Raw genomic sequence first — 19,431 nt, forward strand, 5'->3', positions numbered from 1 at the left:
TTTCAGGCTTCCATGTAATTAATCTCTGGTCAAGGGCTCCAACTTGGGTTCTTCCTCCTAATTTTAACTTTTCCTTTGCTCCTCAGATCAGATTTTTGTAGCCCTTAGTTTGGCTGTTGTCCCTGTCAGCTGGTTGTGGGAGCATTATTTCAAAGCACACCCTAGTAACAGATACCCTTGTCTCATGTAACTTCTGTCCTTAAGATGTTTTGGAAATGTTACCACTCTAGCATGTGATAAAGCCATTGCCACAGGTGGTTTAAGCCAGTTAATCATATTTGCCAGGAACTTAGCTCATATATTCACCTCTTCACTAAGAGGATATTTAATGTTATAACATTGACCCTAAAGAAAACGTTCAGAAAGTTGGTATGTTACAAAATGGATTTTTGTTTCTGGTGCTGATTTTCTATCAGGCACCGTCCTGAGTTGCCATTTGGACCAAATTTTGCTTTTCTCCTCTCAGTGAATGGCTCTCACCTCTTCCTAGCAAAGGAGCCAAGCCCTCTTGCTTTGACCAAACCCACCTGCCCATCTCTCTGTGATACATATTTCTTTCAAAAAGCTTCATCAGAAAGTGTAACACATTCATTTTCTAATTTTCATTAGTAAAAAAAACCCATAAGTTTATATTTTTAAGACTGATATTCATAATAGCCATGCAGACACAATTTTTTAAAGGTTTTTCACATTCCTCCTGAGTCTTTTAAATAGATGCGTGGTATGTGCTCACCATTACAAACATAAGGTATTATTTTTTTCCCTTGATCACCTAACTTTGTATTATAAACTTTTCAAATGAAATTTTGAAACTGTCATTTCAAATGCTGTATAATTGCCCATCTTTTGATGTGCCATACTTTTCTTAGCCAAGTCCCTCTAGCTACATACTTTAGTTGTGTTTCCAGTTCTTGCTGTTCTAAATCACTTCCCGGTGAACATTTGTTCACTGGCATGTTGTCTCCCCCTCTGTTCTGCAGGTCAGCATCAGTCCAGAGCTCTGGCGGAGAGCATGCTCACCACAAGTGAGTTTTTGAAAGAAATTAGTTATGAGCTCATCACAGGAAAGGTCAGTTTCCTGGCATCGCATTTCAAAACCACATCATTAGGTGAGTGGCAGTCAGATTCAGCAACACTGCCGGCCCCTGGCTGCGTGATTTTCTGAATTTAAATCTTAGTGTGAGCTGAGTGTGGAGCTTAAGCTTGCCCGCTGATCTTCCCTCATTTGGAATGGTTTCTCCCAAGCATTTTGTTACTGACACAGCAAAGGGGTCCAGGCACAAGGATGTGAGGCCTCAGCTCAGCCCCTGCTTTGTTGTGTGACCTTGGGCAACGCTCTGCCTCCCCAGATCTCAGTTTTCTAATACGTCAAATGGAGATATAATGATCCCTTCCTGCCTGCTCTGAGTACTATAGGGTCTGAGAGAGATTTAGTATGTGGGAGCATGGAACCTGTAAGCACGATACAAATGAGGGTAGCTCTGGCTACCGAGATCCTGCTACAGGGGTGGCTGAGTGTAAATTCCGACGTGAAAAGTGGGATGACCAACAGATCTCGACGGGAGCCCAGCGTAACTGCCCAACTTGGAGACATACAAACATGTCATTCCTTGTGACGTTCTTATCTCCACTTTATTTTGTAATAGGTGATGACCTAGACAAGCTGCTAGAAAAAATGCAACAGAGAAGAGGAGATAGTGTGGTGACCCCTTTCAATGGAGACCTTAATGAATGTGTGTCACCTCAGGAGGCTGCTGCTATGATCCCCACGCAGAACCTGGGTAATGTCACCACAGGCCAAAAGGAGGAAACTAATCCTCAGGACAGACATAGAAGCTAAGTCGTTCTGAGGGTTTTGAGGTCTTGTCTTCAAGTCACAGACTATGACAGGCCTTTCCTCATTATCTACATGATAAATCTGGCTCAAGTTAAAAATGCCTTACCCTGTGGCCTGGGCCCAATGCCTTTGTTCTTAGTAAATGTCTCCTAGAATTAAAATCAAAGCCGAAGACTTTATTTTAAGCAGTGCCTCTCTTTGTTTTTGTTTTTTGGGGGGGAGCGGGGATCCTTGGTGTACTCTCCTTAACTCCACCAGCTGTGCTCACCACTGTGGGTGCTCATGTAGGACTTCAAAGAACTACTTGAAAGAATCTAGACTACAGTCTGGGCAGGGCTCCTGGCTCTCTGCTCCCTGCATCTACTCTCCAATGTGTAAAACACACATAATCTTAGGGTTAGCAAGGTCTTCCTGGCAGCTGGAGCAGAAACACTGACGTATCATCTGACCTACAACGAGCTTGCAGAATGCCAAGGGGGACGGTGGGACCAGGGGTGAGGAGTTCAATCGCTAGACTGGATTCCTTTAGGTTCAAATCCTTCCCCAGTTCCCTGTTCAATAGGGACAATATAAGAAAGGACAGAACAGAGAACAGGAGAAGGATGGATACGAAGCAGATCCATACAAGTGGATGCTGACAGCCTTTTGGCTTCCACTTGGTGGGAATGCATCCTTTATGCATTAGGATGACAGCAAGAAAAGTAGCATGGCTTGGCATCAGCTCAGGCAAAAGTTTTTGACTTCTGGACATTGCATGACAATAAAGTGATCATCCAGATGATCTAAAATGTGTTATGTGAACAAAGTTAAAATTTTGAAGTTCTCAGATGCCCATGTACATATCCTTGATTCCCTGTTTAAGAGACATTGCTCAGGAATTCCCTGGTGCCCTGGGTTCAATCCCTGGTCAGGGAATTAAGACCTCGCAAGCTATGTGGCCAAAAAAAAAAAAAAAAAATTAAGCTTAAAATAATAATAAATAAGAGATCTTGGTGGTTAAAAAAAAAGAAAAAGAAAAGAAACATTGCTTAAAGATATTTTTAGGTTTCCTCCAACTTCAAAATTTGTTAAGTTCAATTCTACAAAGTTATGCCATCCCCTGTGTTAGTCCCCATTCATCTAACCCGCAAAATGAAAGAAACACCAACCTAACTATCCAAAGACAGATTTTAATTTTGATTGGTAATCTTTGTGGGTCAAAAACTATTTGGGCTATTATTAAAAGTTGCAGTTTGGGGCTTTTCTAGTAGGTTCTCTCAGCCAGTAGGGAGACACCCACCTGTATAAATCTCCACTCACTGTCAGGGTTCCATGGTGGCTGGGGTCCCATGACTACCGTCTTTGCCTGGGAAGTATTGCAGCTTGATTTTAGAAAACATTCATTAGCACAGGTTAATTGGGCCCTTGTGTGTTCCAGTCAGACTTCCACATGTGTTCCTGATAAAAACCAGCCCTTTCAAGAAGCATTAAATGTTTCTGCTCAGGTGTTTAGCTGACTAAGCCTGTCTCTCATTATGTGTGTGTGTGCATGCACGCATGTGTAAGAGAGATTGATCGCTTGATTATAACTTGTAATAAAAAGCTACTGGCTTGTTTAGAGTATCTGGGCAATGTTTTTCTAATACGTCACCTATTGAGCAGCCAGCTGGCCATGTCATGGGTCAGGTCTCTTCAGATAGTACAGGCATCCACATGGGAGTTGACCACAATCACCCAGACCTGGTAGGTCACAAGCACTGGCAAAGTGGAGTCAAGTGGGAAGAAAGGTGAAGTTAGTGTCATGGGGAGGAGAATTTCAAGCCATGTTACAACTGACTTGCTGGAGAGGAAATGTTTACTGCAGTGCCATCCAGAAAAGCTCAAAGGAACTCAGCATGATTATGGTTATGGCATTAGCTCTGAACTGGGTCTGGGCTCAGGCACCTGACCTGTGCTGATACTCCTAAAGAAACCAGGAAACTCTTCCCCTTTCCAGAGATGAGTCCTGGCTCCAGCTGCAAGAGTGTGGTCTGTCCCCCCATTTCTGGGCAGGGGAGGGGTGCTGAGTTCATGCCTTGTGAGACAATTTATATTAAAATAATACATTTGTAAAACTACTACATTCACTCTTGAGCACATCCTTTCAGCCAAGTTGTCAGGGAAAGTGGGCAAATCTATTAAAAGTCAATAGAGAGTGAGGATAGAAAGTGAGGATTCTTGGTGATAGAGCATCACTCTACCCTGTGTGTATTATTTGTTCCTATATGGATTCATAGAGGCCATCACAGAAGTGAATTAATCCTGTTCTTATGACTTTCTTAAATTTTAGATCTAGATAATGAACCCTTCCAGATTTATCAACCGCAGCTTACAGTTGCCAGAAAACTCTTGTCCCAGGTGTGTGCTATAGCAGACAGCGGCAGCCAGAGCCTGGACCTCGGCCACTTCAGCAAAGTGGACTTCATCATCATTGTCCCAAGATCAGAGGTTCTGGTCCAGCAAACTCTTCAACGGATTCGACAATCAGGTAGGATGGAACTTTCAAAGAGGGCCCTACCTAGATCCAGCCTTAGATTCCCTCTGTCTCTTTCTTTGGCTTAATCCAAACATTTTTAGGGCACTTCCATCCTTTTTTACAGTAATAAATATCACAGGAGTACTTTAAGTATTACTTCAAATTTATCTGTGAGTATTTCCTCAAAGTACTCTGACCTTTTCCCTCCTAGGTCAAGGGTAAATTGATGTGCATGTTTGCCTGATTCTATTAAGTCTGTGATGTCATCAGTGGATTAGAAACTGGCCACTCATTTATGAAGAGAAATTTCCTCAAGGCAAAGATAGCCCTGCCTGGGATGACGGGGTCTGTGCCACCTGAAGTCCTTCTGTGGCTCAGTGAGTCATTCTCATAGGAGAATTCTTGTACCTTTTGCACACTACCAGAAGATTTTCAGCCTAGAAACCAGGACCCCATCCCCTGTGTCAGCAATGAGAAACCTCATTAAAAAAAATTCAAAGTTAGAATTTCTCCTAATTTCCTTAAGAGAATAAGTAGAGAGGAAAAACTTTTTTTTCCAGAAAATGTGAAAAGGTAGGGAGCAAATATTTTAGAAGTCTGTGGTAAATAACATCCCTCTCAAACATAAAAGTTGCTTAGAATTACAAGAAGCAATAAGGAATTTAGAAAATTGAGACTGCTGAAAATGCCTGCCTTTGTAAACTAGGTTTGAAAAAGAAATTATAAATGTCAAGTTGCTTCTGAGTACTTTAGCTGGGGGAAGACACACACACACACACAGATTTTAACTGGAGGATAAATCTTTTTGCCACAGTAAAAAAAATTATTTTCAATATATTTGAAAACAGGAAGCAGAAAACTTCAGAAGAGCTTAAAATACAGTTTATATGTTCCACACCTGTCATTCAGTGCTCCTTAAACTTTAGGGTGCATGCAGATCACTGGGGATCTTGTTAAAATGCAGATTCCCCTTCAGTAGGTCTGGGTGGGCTCCAGATTCTGCATTTCCAACAAGCTCCCAGGGGCTACCTGGGCGGCTGGTCAGAGGACCACTCTTTGATTAGCATAGCTGTACAAAAAATCTTTCATTCTAAGTTCCATGGGCCAGATGAGCTGACTAACAAAAGGCTTTTCCCTCTTTAACACCTCTTAGTGGCTGTGACTGAGACATGTAAAGTCTTTCCATGCCTCCTCGAGACCCAAGCGCCTGGTTAACAGTGCAACCTGCGTTTTAGCCTCTAAAATTTTGAATGACAAGTTACAAAATGGCCTGTTAGAAATATTGACTTATAGGTGAATTAGCCAGAGACGGTCAAACGCCTTCTCTCACAGCTTTCCCAGAAACCGGGTGAGTTCTAGACATCCTCAGCTACTGGCCATTCGTCATTTTCTTTCTGCCCCCCTCCATTGAGGGAAATGGAGGGGCTTTCATCACATCAGGCATTAACCAGATTTTTGCTACTTCTTGTGGATTTTCCACTTCATTACTATGGAGGGAGCACCTTCTCTTGTAGGTTTTTTACTTGTACCAAAGGGCATTTGTGGCCTTCCTGAGTTTGTGATCTGATATCCCAGTCATACTCCAGCCAAGTCATCTTAGCACCTGTTTCAAGGGGTGAAATCATCCATGGTCAAGTGGTTATGCCCTCCCCAGAGCCTTTTCCTCAAATAACCTCTTGATGACCTGTATTTTCACCTTTCTTAATCAATGCAAGACCCTAAATAAAACCCTGCATTTTTGACAGATAGAGAAACTCTACTGGTCCTTCCTTTTCCCTTCTCAACGCCCTCAGATTTTTCCAAAGTGAGTATTTTGAGATTATCATTCCTCAGAAAGGACTGGTATTTGACTAGTTACATAAGCTTAGACTCCAAGAAAATCAGTGTTACAGAGAGATTCAGAAAATTCAAGGCAAAGCATATTTTTAAAATTATTCACATCTGGCCTTGGCATACATACTGAAAATTTTTGCTGCAGAAACAATCACTTCTATATATTTTAAAATAACTGTATTCATTTTTATTATACAAAAAAGAGTTGTGGTTTTCTTTATTTTGAAAAATAAAAGAAAGTAGGAAATTTTAAACACTTATATAATCCCACCACTAAAGGATAATCACTGTTAAAATGACTTCATACCTAGTGTTCCAGGCTCTCTTCTCTGCCTATGTCTGATATTATAGTAGGCACATTTTTCCACATCATTAAGCTTTTGTAAGCATCATTCGTAATGAATGTATATGATATTCCATATCATAACAACACCAAAATTTATTTGCTTTTTTTATTTGAATACCTTTGTATTTTTGGAACACATCACAGTTGATAGAACCCGAAGGACCAAAAGCATTTTAAGGTGTAAAGAGATTGTCCAGAGCAGAGATTCTCCACTAAAACAACTCTTAAAAGTCATTGCTATGAAAACACAGAGGATTCTCAAGAAGTCATCTGACTCAGTTTCCTCATATTTTGCCATGTGAATCAAGGAGAGCTACATTTCCCTAAGGTCCAGAGGGCAGTGCTTTGGGGACAAGGACTGTTTTCTCATCTCTGTGTGCCTGGTGCCTAATTTCTGCCTCTCCTGGGCCTGGCACCAGTAGGGGCTCAACTACGGGTTCAGGTTGGAAGGGAGAGCTGGGGCTGGAGGGAGGAAGGGGAGGGATGGGCAGAGGGAACACCAGTGTCCAAGTGCTTTGCTCTCTGGTTCCATTTGCCTTTCCCTAAAGGAAGCATTTCAGCAGCCAGCCTGCCAGGAAAAGCACCAGGCAGGGAAAAGCAGCCAGGACATGCAGAAAGGCCACATCCTTGGCAGCCCTTGTGTGGCTGAAAGAAAAAGGTGAAAATAGAAACCATCACGTTGTTGCAGACTCAGCACTAAGGTGAAGCATTTGGTACCTTAACTTACTTTCTAACTAAGAAAGGGAGGCAGGGAGGAAAAGAAGACAAAAGAAAACATTACAGAAAGAATTGGAAGGTAAAAAAAAAAGGAAATGAAATGGGTAAAACATCTTTAAGTTTGCCCCAGATGGACTTGTAAATGCTGCAGTGATCAGTGGAGAAGCAACATAAGGAATTTTTAGACCATAGGAAATTCTTTTGTTTTAGTGTCATTTTTTTTGCAGACTGGTGTTGTAGCATAGTTCTTCTAATTCAAGAAGCTCCAAATTCTATAAATTAGAATACTAGGTTATCAAAATGCGATCAAAATGCAAGCCACTTTCAACTCAACACGAGTAGGATGAAAACAGGAAGGATTAGTGACTCCATATTTTCCTCCTCCCTGCTTTTAAAATGGTATCCGTGGGAGCCCCCAGCAAATGGGAGCAGATCTGCGAGTATCCAGTCAAGGAAGTTTTATCATGCATGTTCAGGGGAATGACATAAATTTGACACCTCAATACATGCCTGATCATAAAAGAACCAGAGAGACAGTTTCGTCTGCTAATATGTAGATAGGTTTTAAGGCAGTGGTAGAGATTAAGAGAGGAGGAGAAGAGATAAAGGAAAGCAAGTTCACTTTCTAAAATGTATTTTCTTGGTCTCATCAACCTTATATCTCCTTGTTAGTCAGCAGAAAATGTAAGCAGAAAAAAAGGAAGTGAGAAAGGCAGCAGGGAATGGGATCCCAGGGAAGAAAGTACTAGGAAAGCACTCTGCCCTGACGTGGAGTAAGGAAACACCAGAGATTCCTCTATACAAATATAACTGAACAAGTACCTAAGGTTAGCATCTGTGAAGTCAGTTTCCAACCAAGTCGTAGCTGCCCATTGCCCGCCCCTAGTTTATAGACAGCATTGGCACCTGCCTCACAGCCATCACCTCCCCTCCAAGTGGACGACCCCACCAAATCCTAGCTTCTCTGCATTAAGCTTTCATCCGCAAACACATTTACCTCTACTGCTCATCAGGCACCTGCCCCCTAGTCATATCCCAGATGCTCCTGGATCCTGGAATCATAAATTCTAACAACCCCAACACCAGACCACAGACTTCTTTGCAACATACACTGTGTGGGGAAAAAAAATCAACCTTTCCGACTGATGCCTCATAAATTCTTTCTGGTTCTTTAGTTGGCTCTCTCTCCCGCTCTCCACAGTGACTGGCTCTTGCAGACTCCGTTTCACTCACAGTTCTGACCTCATCCTTCTCTTAGCAAAGGACCATGCCGCTTGTTTCTCCCCTCCCCCACCCCCAGAGGAAGAAAACTTCAGATAAAAACTTCCTTCCAATTCTGGAAACCTACCTGCATGTACACCCGTCATTCCCCCTTCCTTCCTGATCAGTGAAGAGCTGCCCTCCTCTGTGTAAGCCTGCTTCTCCCACCTTGCTCTGGAGGCCGTGCCCTCCTCCTTCTCATGGACCTCACACTCTGATGATCTCTTCTCTCATTGTCACGTTCCATTTCCTTCCCTCCTGGAGCTCATTCCATCAGTTTTAACCTGCCCCACTCTCTCAGAGACAAAACGAGCCTCTGTTAATCCTACCTAACCCTCCAGTTCATCCTCCTCGACTTAAGTGACAAACTTACTGAGAGAGTTGTCTGTTGTCATCTTCATTTCCTCATCTCCCAGTCACTCAACACCCTGCAAACTGGCCTCCACTCCCCACTGCCACGCTTCTAGGATTCTCACCAATGTCACCAATGACCTTTTCTGTCCTTATCTGGACTCCTGACAGCACAGGTGCCCTCCATTCCTTCCTTTAAGCACTGCAGTGCTTTTGGCTTCCAAGACACATCCTTTCCCAGCCTTCCTACTACAGGTCATGCTCCAGTGCTACTCTGTACCCTGTGGTGCTCCAGCCTGAGACTCAAGACTGCGTAGTGGCTGTGTGTTTATTGATGATCTTTCTCTTCAGCTAGAAAGCAAATACTCAGGGTATAGGTCTGTCTTGTCTATGGCACAGGAGACACTTAACAAATGTGTTGAACTGAAGTTTTGTAACATTCTGTTGAATTTTAAGTTAAAATCTATTATAAGACGAAGACATAGGGAATTCCCTGGAGGTCCAGTGGTTAGGACTTGGTGCCTTCACTGCCGTGGCCTGGGTTCAATCCCTGTTTGGGGAACTAAGATCCCACAAGCCATGTGGCACAGCTGAAAGAAAGAAAGAAAGAAAGAGAGGGAGGGAGGGAGGGAGGGAGGAAGGAAGGAAGGAAGGAAGAAAGAAAGAAAGAAAGAAATAAGAGGAAGACATAGAAGTAATTAATATTTAAGATGTGGCAGTCCTGTGGCAAAAACAAATTCAGCCATTAAAACCATGTTTCGCAAACCTACTTTGGCCAAGAGTAAAGCCCTTAAGATGGGTATGTATCAGGTGTATCTGTCAGTCACACAGGGCTCTGAAGTTATATCTATGTGTTCAGAATGCTCTTCTTGTGCAGATCTAGTGCTGCTTCCCTCCTTGACCCAAACAAACAGCATAGTCATATACACCCACACAGAGAAGTCTCACCAAACCCAAAGTAGAGAATTCTCTCCCACTGGGAGGACAGAAGGGAGCCAGCCAGGCCACCAGAAAACAGTGGGATCGCCAGTGCAATTGGCACCGGAAGCAATTACCTGGAATTGTAACCAGCCGTTTCAATTCCCAGGTTATGTATTTATTTTTCTTTTACTGATATACAGAATTTATTAAGCTTTTCACATGTAATAGAGCATAGTGTCAGTTGCATCTGAAGTGCTAACAAAAGCTCCAGCAATCAAGGATGGCAGCATGTTATCAATATTTTATAACAATCAACACTTGTAGCTTTTCAGATTTGGATAAAATCATTTATCCCAAAGTAAATCTAGTCATGCTTTTAAAAAATGCTTTAGGTCACTCCACGCTTGGCAGTTAACATTTGGCTTAAACAGTAATAAAACAGTCACAACTTGATAAATAACAAATACAACATTGTAGGCCATAACCATACACAGCATAAGTAAAAGATAGTGGTGACGAGTAAGTAGCCATTAGCATTAATAGAGTACCTTGGCCTCCATGCAGATACTTCCAGAGGCTTTTGTTCATTCAGGCCTGACATTCAGTTTTCAAAGCAGGGGACAATATCTACAGTATCATTTTGTAATTTCTAACACACTGAAAACAAGTAAGTAGAAAATGATGAGTTGATTTTTCTTAATGCATTAAATTATCAGGAGTTATCACCAACCCCTTAGTATAAAATTTTTTCAAGTTATAACTTGGTGTACTACTTACTGTAAATGCTGCTAAATGAATTAAATGAAGACAACAGTGTTTCCCCTAATGTGATTGATTTTAGCACTTTTCAGCTACCTATATCTAAAAAACTTTCAGGCTTTTGAACTGAACATTTGAGGAGAGTGTTCATATTTCAACGTATTGATAATACAGTATGCTTGATTCAGAACGTTAACTTACAATTTACTCCAAAACTAAAATTTTAATCTGGTGAAAAATAAGTAGCTATAAGTGGCATAATAACCATGACGCATAATAACCATGACACTAAAATGGTTACTGACACAGATGGTGATAAACAAGGATGTGAGGGCTCCATTCTCAAGTCGCCTAGGATTTTGAATTACTTGTACACATTGTCACTTACAAAACTATAACCAATGGAATATTTAGTCTGGTGTCTTCAAACACCCAAGATATAAGATAACTTATACCAAAACAATATCTATTCGAAATATTTTTTGTAGCTGGTAGTTCTTCCCTTGGAGGTAAAGAACATTTTGCCAAAACTTTTAATAACCAGGATACAGAAAATTTTAAAGAGCAATCTTATGTAGGAATCAAATATACAGAGATTCAAAGAGGAAAAAAGAAAATTGTATAGAAGACAAAAATCAAACTGGTATCCCAGATCCAGAGCAATTTTGTAAATTAGGAAAGCAATTATGATAACCCACAGCTTCTTAGGTCATTCTAGTGAGGATCTCCAGGTACTATATGTGTTTTTATAACGATATTTCCTAAATAAAGGGCCTTAAATGCACATGAAAGGGTGTCTCCCAGGAATAGAGGTTAAGATATTTTTACGTTGTTCAACCCACAAACTATTTGGTCAAAGGAATATGTAAAGTTCAACAAAAGCACATCTGGTGGAAATTCATGGCAATGAATGTTGACAAGATATGCTTGGATCTAGCTTGCAGCATCTGGCAGCGAGTAGCAGAACAAAGGTGGAATCTCACAGGCTCTCCTGTGTCTCTTCTGGAAGAGGCTCTGTGGTGGTGGAACTAGCGTTTGCAGTTGAATTCAAGAATTCTCCAAAATCACCACCAGCAGGCTTGGTTCCCCCTACTTTAGACTTTAAGTTTTCAACCCTTTCCTCAAATTATTTGAAAGTTGGGGAGTTTTTTACATTTTCCAGCTTTTTGGTGATGACTGATCCAACAGATGAAAAAGCAGCTGAAGCCTTCTGTCCAGCCTGAGATAAGGTTTCAGAGGTCTTCTTGAACGCAGACATGGCTGTCACATCTTGCCACCCTTTGGCAATGTTCTGTTTTCGTTTCTGTAGTGAATTGATCCCAAGTTTCTGCTTGATCTCTGTTAGGTGCTTTTCTTTTGCTGCTAACACTTGAGACAGAGTCTGGATTTCTTCTTCTTCCTTAGCAAGTTCTCTTCTTAGCTCTTCTCGCTCCTCCTCTGATAGGGTTTCAATGGCACTGATAGTGGCAGCAACATCTTCTCCTTCCTCGGGTACTGGGTCTGTTCTCAGTAGACCTTGCTCGCTGCGATCCATGTCTCCCGCCCACTGGCAGCGAGTCCTCGCTTGGCCTACCCGCCCGTCACGCTCCTCCTGTCCTCCTCCCAGGTTATTTGCTGAAAAAAGCAGTTATAACAAACCCATAAAATCAGCCAAAAATTAAAAAATAAACATGATTTTCATTTCCTTTTAAGCATTAGAATATTTTTGTATTCCAAAACTTCAGAGAAATTAATTCGATCCCAAGGGAAGATAAACAGCTAAAACTGAGAGTAGTTTTATTTTTCTTTAGGATGTCTTCTTGACAGGAAAGCAAGAAATAAAAATTAGAAATAAAAAATTTAGAAATAGGGGCTTCCCTGGTGACGCAGTGGTTGAGAGTCCGCCTGCCGATGCAGGGGACACGGGTTCGTGCCCCGGTCCGGGAAGATCACACATGCCGTGGAGCGACTGGGCCCGTGAGCCACGGCCGCTGAGCCTGCGCGTCCGGAGCCTGTGCTCCGCAAAGGGAGAGGCCACAACAGTGAGAGGCCCGCGTACCACAAAAAAAAAAAAAAAAAAAAAATTTAGAAATAAAATTCTTTATTAAAAAACTCAAGAGATAATAACATTCAAACCAGACCACATTGTTCTCTCCAAATAAATAAGCAGTACCATGGGGCATTGAGATGAGCACTGGGTCATTTTTACTGATACCTGGACATTTTAGATTTCCCTGATTATTATCAGTTTAACCTGATACTCAGGCTGATTAGCTCCTTCTAGTGATGGGTTCTGGCCACTCATTCAGACTTTTCACCTCTATGGCTTTGACACTGGTGCTCACAAGATATTGTGGACTTGGTGCCTGTGTTCTTCGTTTTATTCCCCTTCAAGACCCTTAGATGGTTGAAAAATTGCTGTTTCCCCTTTAAAGTTTTGCGAGGAATGGCCTTGGAAGACATGATATTGTTTTTTTTCTAATCCCATAAAGGGGAATTCAGGCTAATGCTTAAACACATCTGGCTCCGTAGCCTTCAGTAAAGCCAAAGTGGGGGGGCACAAATGGCTACAGTCTAGTTGCTTGGAGTCCTTGTCCATCCAAGAAGGTTCCTCTTCTTTGGAGTTGGTTATTTCCATGGAAGATGTCCATGACTGCGGCACCACCTAAGGCAGCTCCCAACGTTCAGATCAATCACATTTAGGGAACACCAACCAATCACCAGACACTTTAGGTGATTCCCAACCACCACTGGCTCTGTTCTAGGACTCAATAAGTTGCAAAATGTCATAAAAGAAGAAGAGTTACTGATGCCTCCTAAGTTCCCATTCATGTTAAAAAGTAAGATTTATTATTCAGGTAGACATGGCCCTGAATCTCTTGCTGCTACCATCAGTATCCCAGTTGGACCCTGCTGATGTCCATTTTTTATTGTGGAGTTGGAAAAATGTGAGATTTGCTCATGATTTATTAGAACATAAACTTTTATTTAATCCTATGGAACTGATAAATAATCAAGAATATAGAAAGTGACCTTTCTCAGACCAGCCATTTCTCAGCACTTCTGACCATTTTCAGATTTCACACCTCTAAGTATATTTTTGAAAAACAAAACAAAACATGAGGGTAAAACCAGAAACTAATGGAAAAGTTATCCTATATGGGGTGGAAGAGATAGGGATGGAATGAGTATAACTTTTAATATAGTTTTGACTTTGACCCTTATAAATGAGTTACATATTCAAAAAATTAAATTAAATTAAGATGATGGGAAAAAAACTTAATATTAAATGCAAACAGAAATAAATGAACCTAGCTGCATATCAAATTGATAACATAACCACACACCAAAAAGAATTAATTCAAGGATTGTTTTAAACACGGTTTTCTTATTGAACATTCTCAGTGTGATATATCATATCCTAAGGGCAAAAAGAATTGCAAATGAATCTTGAATTTTAACCAGTATGTGGTTGGAAGTGGTACTGATAATCTTAAGCTAGTTTGTGTATATCACAGGATAGAGAAAATGAGTAAATATTTTAATGTTGAAAACCAGTGTTCTTACATGAAAGAAAGGAGAAATATTCATTTTAGATTTAAATTGGAGATAGAAGTATAAACTTATAACTTGAAAAATACTAAATGTCTCTTAGCTCCGTCCACTGAAAAGTTTTAAAGGCAGTGATATTTTGGGACTTCCTTGGCGGTCCAGTGGTTAAGACATAGCTTTCCACTGCAGGGGGTGAGGGTTTGATCCCTGGTCGAGGAGCTAAGATCCCACATGCCTCGCGGCCGGGAAACCAAAACTTGGAACGGAAGCAGTGTTGTGGTGAATTCAAGACTTTAAAAATGGTCCACATCATAATAATCTTTAAAAATAAAATGATATTTTAGTATCAAATGTGTGTGTGCACATTTAGCATCTAGATCTTAGGTTATAAATACCATTCCCCATTGTACCAGCTCTGAGTTAGGAACAGTCTGGAATCTTGGTTTCCAGAAAGTGAGAAAGTACTCAAAGATCGATGGAGGCATGTCGAAAGGACACAGCAGCCTGCTTGAAGGAGACTTTGCTGTCCAAACTTGGTAATTTGGGGCATCTAAAGGAATGGTGGCAGTGGATTGTAACCTACTGGATTCTTGTAAAGCCCACGAGTCCACAGTAATGCTAAAAAAAATAAAAGGGGCAGGAGTGAGGGGTGGGACGCAAGCTCTCCTTTATAAAAGAGTACCAGCTAATCAACATAAGAAAATAACAGAATTAAGATATCCCTGTTTTGCACTACCAATATAATTATTGATCCTGGCAAGTATCATCAGTGGGTACTGAAACCACTGGGTAAGATGTATTCAGGAACAAATATTCACACAGTCTCAAAGTGTCATCCCACATATTAAAAATTACAAAGAGGAAAAGGCATCTTTACCGTGGAGAGACCTGGCAGTAGACAGTACCATGTCCATGCAATCAAACTTCGCCATCTCCCATTATGGGACAGATTGACATTATGAACAAGGGGAAGTACATGGTGTCACCTATGAAGTATAATTGCCAAAAATGTTTAACCTGAATCTAATCACAAGGACACTATCAGAAAAATCCAGATTGTGTGACATTCTACAAAACAACTAGCCTGCATTTTTAAAAATATCGATGAAAAGACCAAAAAAAGAAAAAAGACAGGGGAGCTGTTTTAATTATACAGAATAAAGAGACATTGCAACCAAGTACAGTGCTTAATTCTTGATTGGATCTTAGACCCAAAAATAAAAAGTAAAAAACACAGCTCTGGGATAATTCAAGAAAATCAAATCTACTACTATATGTAAAATAGGTAACTAATAACAACCTACTGTATAGCACAGGGAACGCTACTCAGTACTGACCTATATGGGAATAGAATCTAATAAAGAGTGGATATATGTATATGTATAACTGATTCACTTTGCTGTACAGCAGCAACTAACACTGTAAATCAACTACACTCCAATAAAAATTAGTTAAAAGAAAACAAATGTATGCTGTGTACTAGAGAATATTATATCAATGTTAGTTCAATTCTTTGGATGTAATAATAGCATTTTAGTTATGTAGGAGAATGCCTTTGCTCTTAAGAAATACATATTGAGGTATATAAGGGTGAACATTATATATTCTAAATTATTCAGCAATAATAACAACAATGAATAAAAAGTAATAAAGAGAAAAAGCAAATGTACCAAAATATTAACAATTGGTGAAACTAATTGAAGGGTATACAGGTATTTATTGCACTAGTCTTTCAACTTTTCTATAGTATTCAAAGTAGAAAGTGACAGGAAAATAGTCACTGTACATTGATGTTATATCCATCAAATAGAATTTAGTATAGTTACTAATGTCTTTAAAAAGTTTCTTAAACATGGATATATATTTGCCTTCCCCCCTTTTAAGAAATTTTAAATATTGAATAGATCAAATTTATAAATTTTATGAGGTATTAAAAATCACAATATAGTGAACACCCATGTACCCATCAAAATAACTTACTGAAGACTCTTGTTCCCCTCCCTGATGCTAACATTCATCTTCTTTCAAGGGTAACTATTATGCTGAATTTTGTATTTATTATTCCCTTGTTTTATTTATAGTTTTACCATAGTGCATAACTCCTAAACAATATATTGTTTAATTTTGTATACTTTAAACCTTTTTGTAAGTGCATTTGTCTGTAATTTACTTTTTATACTCAATATTACGTTCCTGTGATTAATCCTGTTGTTGTGTATAGCTGTAATTCACTAATTTTACTGCTTTTTAGTATTCTATTAAATGAATATAACACACATGTAAAAAAAATCATTTCTCCTATTGATGGACATTTAGGTTGTTTGTAGCTTTTTACTATTTCAAACAGTGCTGGTACACATGTACAAGAGTTTCTCTGAGAGAAGAATTGTTGGGGCATAGGTTATGTACACTTTCAACCTTACTAAATAATGCTGATTTTTTTCCAAGGTAGTTGGTTATGTTTACATTCCCACTAGCGATGTATGTGTTTCAGTTGCAAATGTTTGATATGGTCATGCTTATTTTTAAGTTTTTAAAATTTTGTTTGTTTGTTTGTTTGTTTGTTTGCGGTACGCGGGCCTCTCACTGTTGCGGCCTCTCCCGTTGCGGAGCACAGGCTCCGGATGCGCAGGCTCAGCGGCCATGGCTCACGGGCCCAGCCGCTCCGCGGCATGTGGGATCCTCCCAGACCGGGTCATGAACCCGTGTCCCCTGCATCGGCAGGCGGACTCTCAACTACTGCGCCATCAGGGAAGCCCAGTTTTTAAAAATTTTTAAATAATTTTATATCTTCAGAAAAGTCACAGAAACAGTACAAGAGATCCAAACATGACATTTAAAAATAATTCCATTCTCCAATAAAGATGTTTAAAAAAATAAAAATAAAATTATCACAATATGCTGGCTGAAAAAAAACAATCATTTATAATAGCATCAAAAGGAATAAAATACTTAGGCATATATTTGATGAAAGAAGTGTAAAACTTATACTCTAAAAACTAAAAAACATTGTTGAAAGAAATTTTAAAAGGCCTAAATAAATGTAAAGATAGTCTACATTCATGAATTGGAAGACATTAATATTTTTAAGATAGCAATATTCCCCAAATTGATCTACAGATTCAGTGCATTCCCTATCAAAAGCCCAGCTGACTTCTTTGCATAAATTAACAAGCTGATCCTAAAATTCATATGGAAATTCAAGGGACCCAGAATACCCAAAACAATATTTAAAAAGAAGAACAAAGTTGGAAGACTCTCACTGTCCCATTTTAAAACTTAATACAAAGCTACAGCATTTAGACATTGTGGTGCTGGCATAAAGATGACATATAAATCAATGGGATAGAATTGAGAGAGTCTAGAAATAAACCCTGCTATTTATGGTCAACTGAATTTTGACCAGGGTGCCAAGACCATTCAATGGGGAAAGTAATCTTTTCAACAAATGGTGCTGGGGCAACTTGATATCCACATGTGAAAGAATGAAGTTGGACCTTTACCTCACAAGCAAAAAGTAACTGAAAACAGATCAAAGACCTAACTGTAAGACCTAAAACAATAAAATTCTTAGAAGAAAACATAGGTGTAAATCTTTGTGACTTCGGATCAAGCAATGATTTCTTAGATACGATTCCAAGAGCACCACCACCACCACCACCAAAAACAGATAAACTGGACACCATCAAAATTAAAAACATTTGTGCTTCAAAGGACACCATCAAGAAAATGAAAAGAGAACCCACAGAATGGGAGAAATTATTTGCAAATCATATGTCTGATAAGAGACTTATATCTATAATATTTAAAGACCTATTATAACTCGATAATAAAAAGACAAATAGCCTAATTAAGATCTGAATGGGCACATATCCAAGGAAGATATACAGATGACCAAAGAGCACATGAAAAGATGCTCAACACCATTAGGCAGTTGGAGAAATGAAAATCAAAAACACAATGGGGCTTCCCTGGTGGCACAGTGGTTGAGAGTCCGCCTGCCGATGCAGGGGACACGGGTTCGTGCCCCGGTCCGGGAGGATCCCACGTGCCGCGGAGTGGCTGGGCCCGTGGGCCATGGCTGCTGAGCCTGCGCGCCCAGAGCCTGTGCTCCGCAACGGGAGAGGCCACAACCGTGAGAGGCCTGCGTACCGCAAAAAAAAGAAAAAAACACAATGAATACTACTTCATGCCCATGAGGATTGCTAAGAGACAATAACAAGTAATATGTAGAGAAACTGGAAGTTCATACACTGCTGGTGGGAATGTAAATGGTTTAGCTACTTTAGAAAACAGTCTAGCAGTTCTTCAAATGGTTAAACAGTTACCATATGATCCAGCCATTCTACTCCTAGATATGAAATGAGAGAGAAGTGAAAATATAGGTCCACACAAAAAACCTGTACACAAAAATTTACAGCAGCATTATTCATAATAACCAAAAAATGGAAACAGTTCAAATGTCTATCATGTCCATAATGAATGGATATATAAAATGTGGTAATCTATACAATGGAATATTACTCAGCAATAAAAAGAAATTAAGTATTGATGAATGCTAAAACATGGATTAAACTTGAAAACGGTATTCCAAGTGAAAGAAGCCAGTCACACAAGATCAGATATTGTTATGATTCCATTTACATTAAATGTCCAGAGCAAGCAGACCTATAGAGAAAGAAAATATATTGGTAATTGCCTAAGGCTGGGGGACTGGAGGGAATTGAGGGATGATGGTTAAAGGGTCTGGGGTTTCATGAAAATGTTCTAAAATTGCTTGTAGTGATTGTTGTACAACTCTGTGAATTTACTAAAAGCTATTGAATTGCACATTTTATATGGGTGAAATGTATGTGGACTATATATTAATAAAGCTGTTAAAAAGTAGGGAGTTCACATAAACCCTTCACCAGCTTTGCTTAAAGCTGAGAATTTATATAACCATAGTACCATGGTCAAAGCAGGAAATCAGTTCTGGAACAAAACTATTAACCAACTAAAGACCTCACTAGTTTTCCCTTAATGTCATTTTTCGTTCCAGGATTCAATCCAGGATCAAACATTGCATTCAGTTCTTTTGTCCTCTTAGTCTCCTGCAACCTGGGACATGTCTTCAATTTTACCTTGTTTTTCATGACTTTAACTACTATCTCCAATTCCATATGAACACTGCAAGGTTCCTTTTAGTCCTTCCCTATTTCTCTATTTGTAACTTCTTTCTCTGACAGGGAGAAACCTGATTCTTGTTATCTACAATGTACATATTCACTTCTTTGATTTTTTTTCCTAGAAGTTACACAATTGCTAACCCACACCCCTGTGAGAAAACAGATTGCCAGCTAAAGTGTTGCCATATAATTCTTTTGGTCTTTAGCTTTATGG

At 39.8% G+C, this 19,431-nt stretch overlaps 2 protein-coding genes across 2 annotated transcripts in view; one reads left to right on the top strand and one right to left on the bottom strand.

The window, feature by feature from the left end:
- Window positions 1–19,431, top strand: part of GREB1L (GREB1 like retinoic acid receptor coactivator) — a 272,602-nt gene that overhangs the window by 208,540 nt on the left and 44,631 nt on the right. The window contains exons 14-16 of the mRNA XM_082640432.1: window positions 981–1,109; window positions 1,647–1,781; window positions 4,146–4,343. Coding sequence (XP_082496558.1) covers window positions 981–1,109; window positions 1,647–1,781; window positions 4,146–4,343 — 462 coding nt within the window. The remainder of the gene's footprint in view (window positions 1–980; window positions 1,110–1,646; window positions 1,782–4,145; window positions 4,344–19,431) is intronic.
- LOC309814494 (tumor protein D52-like) lies at window positions 11,537–12,108 on the bottom strand. The gene has a single exon (XM_082640424.1). The coding sequence runs from the start codon at window positions 12,050–12,052 to the stop codon at window positions 11,645–11,647; it is 408 nt and encodes a 135-aa protein (XP_082496550.1). The 5' UTR covers window positions 12,053–12,108; the 3' UTR covers window positions 11,537–11,644.

Source organism: Mesoplodon mirus, assembly GCF_964341445.2.
Source record: "Mesoplodon mirus genome assembly, chromosome: 13".
NCBI classification, from domain to species: domain Eukaryota; kingdom Metazoa; phylum Chordata; class Mammalia; order Artiodactyla; family Ziphiidae; genus Mesoplodon; species Mesoplodon mirus.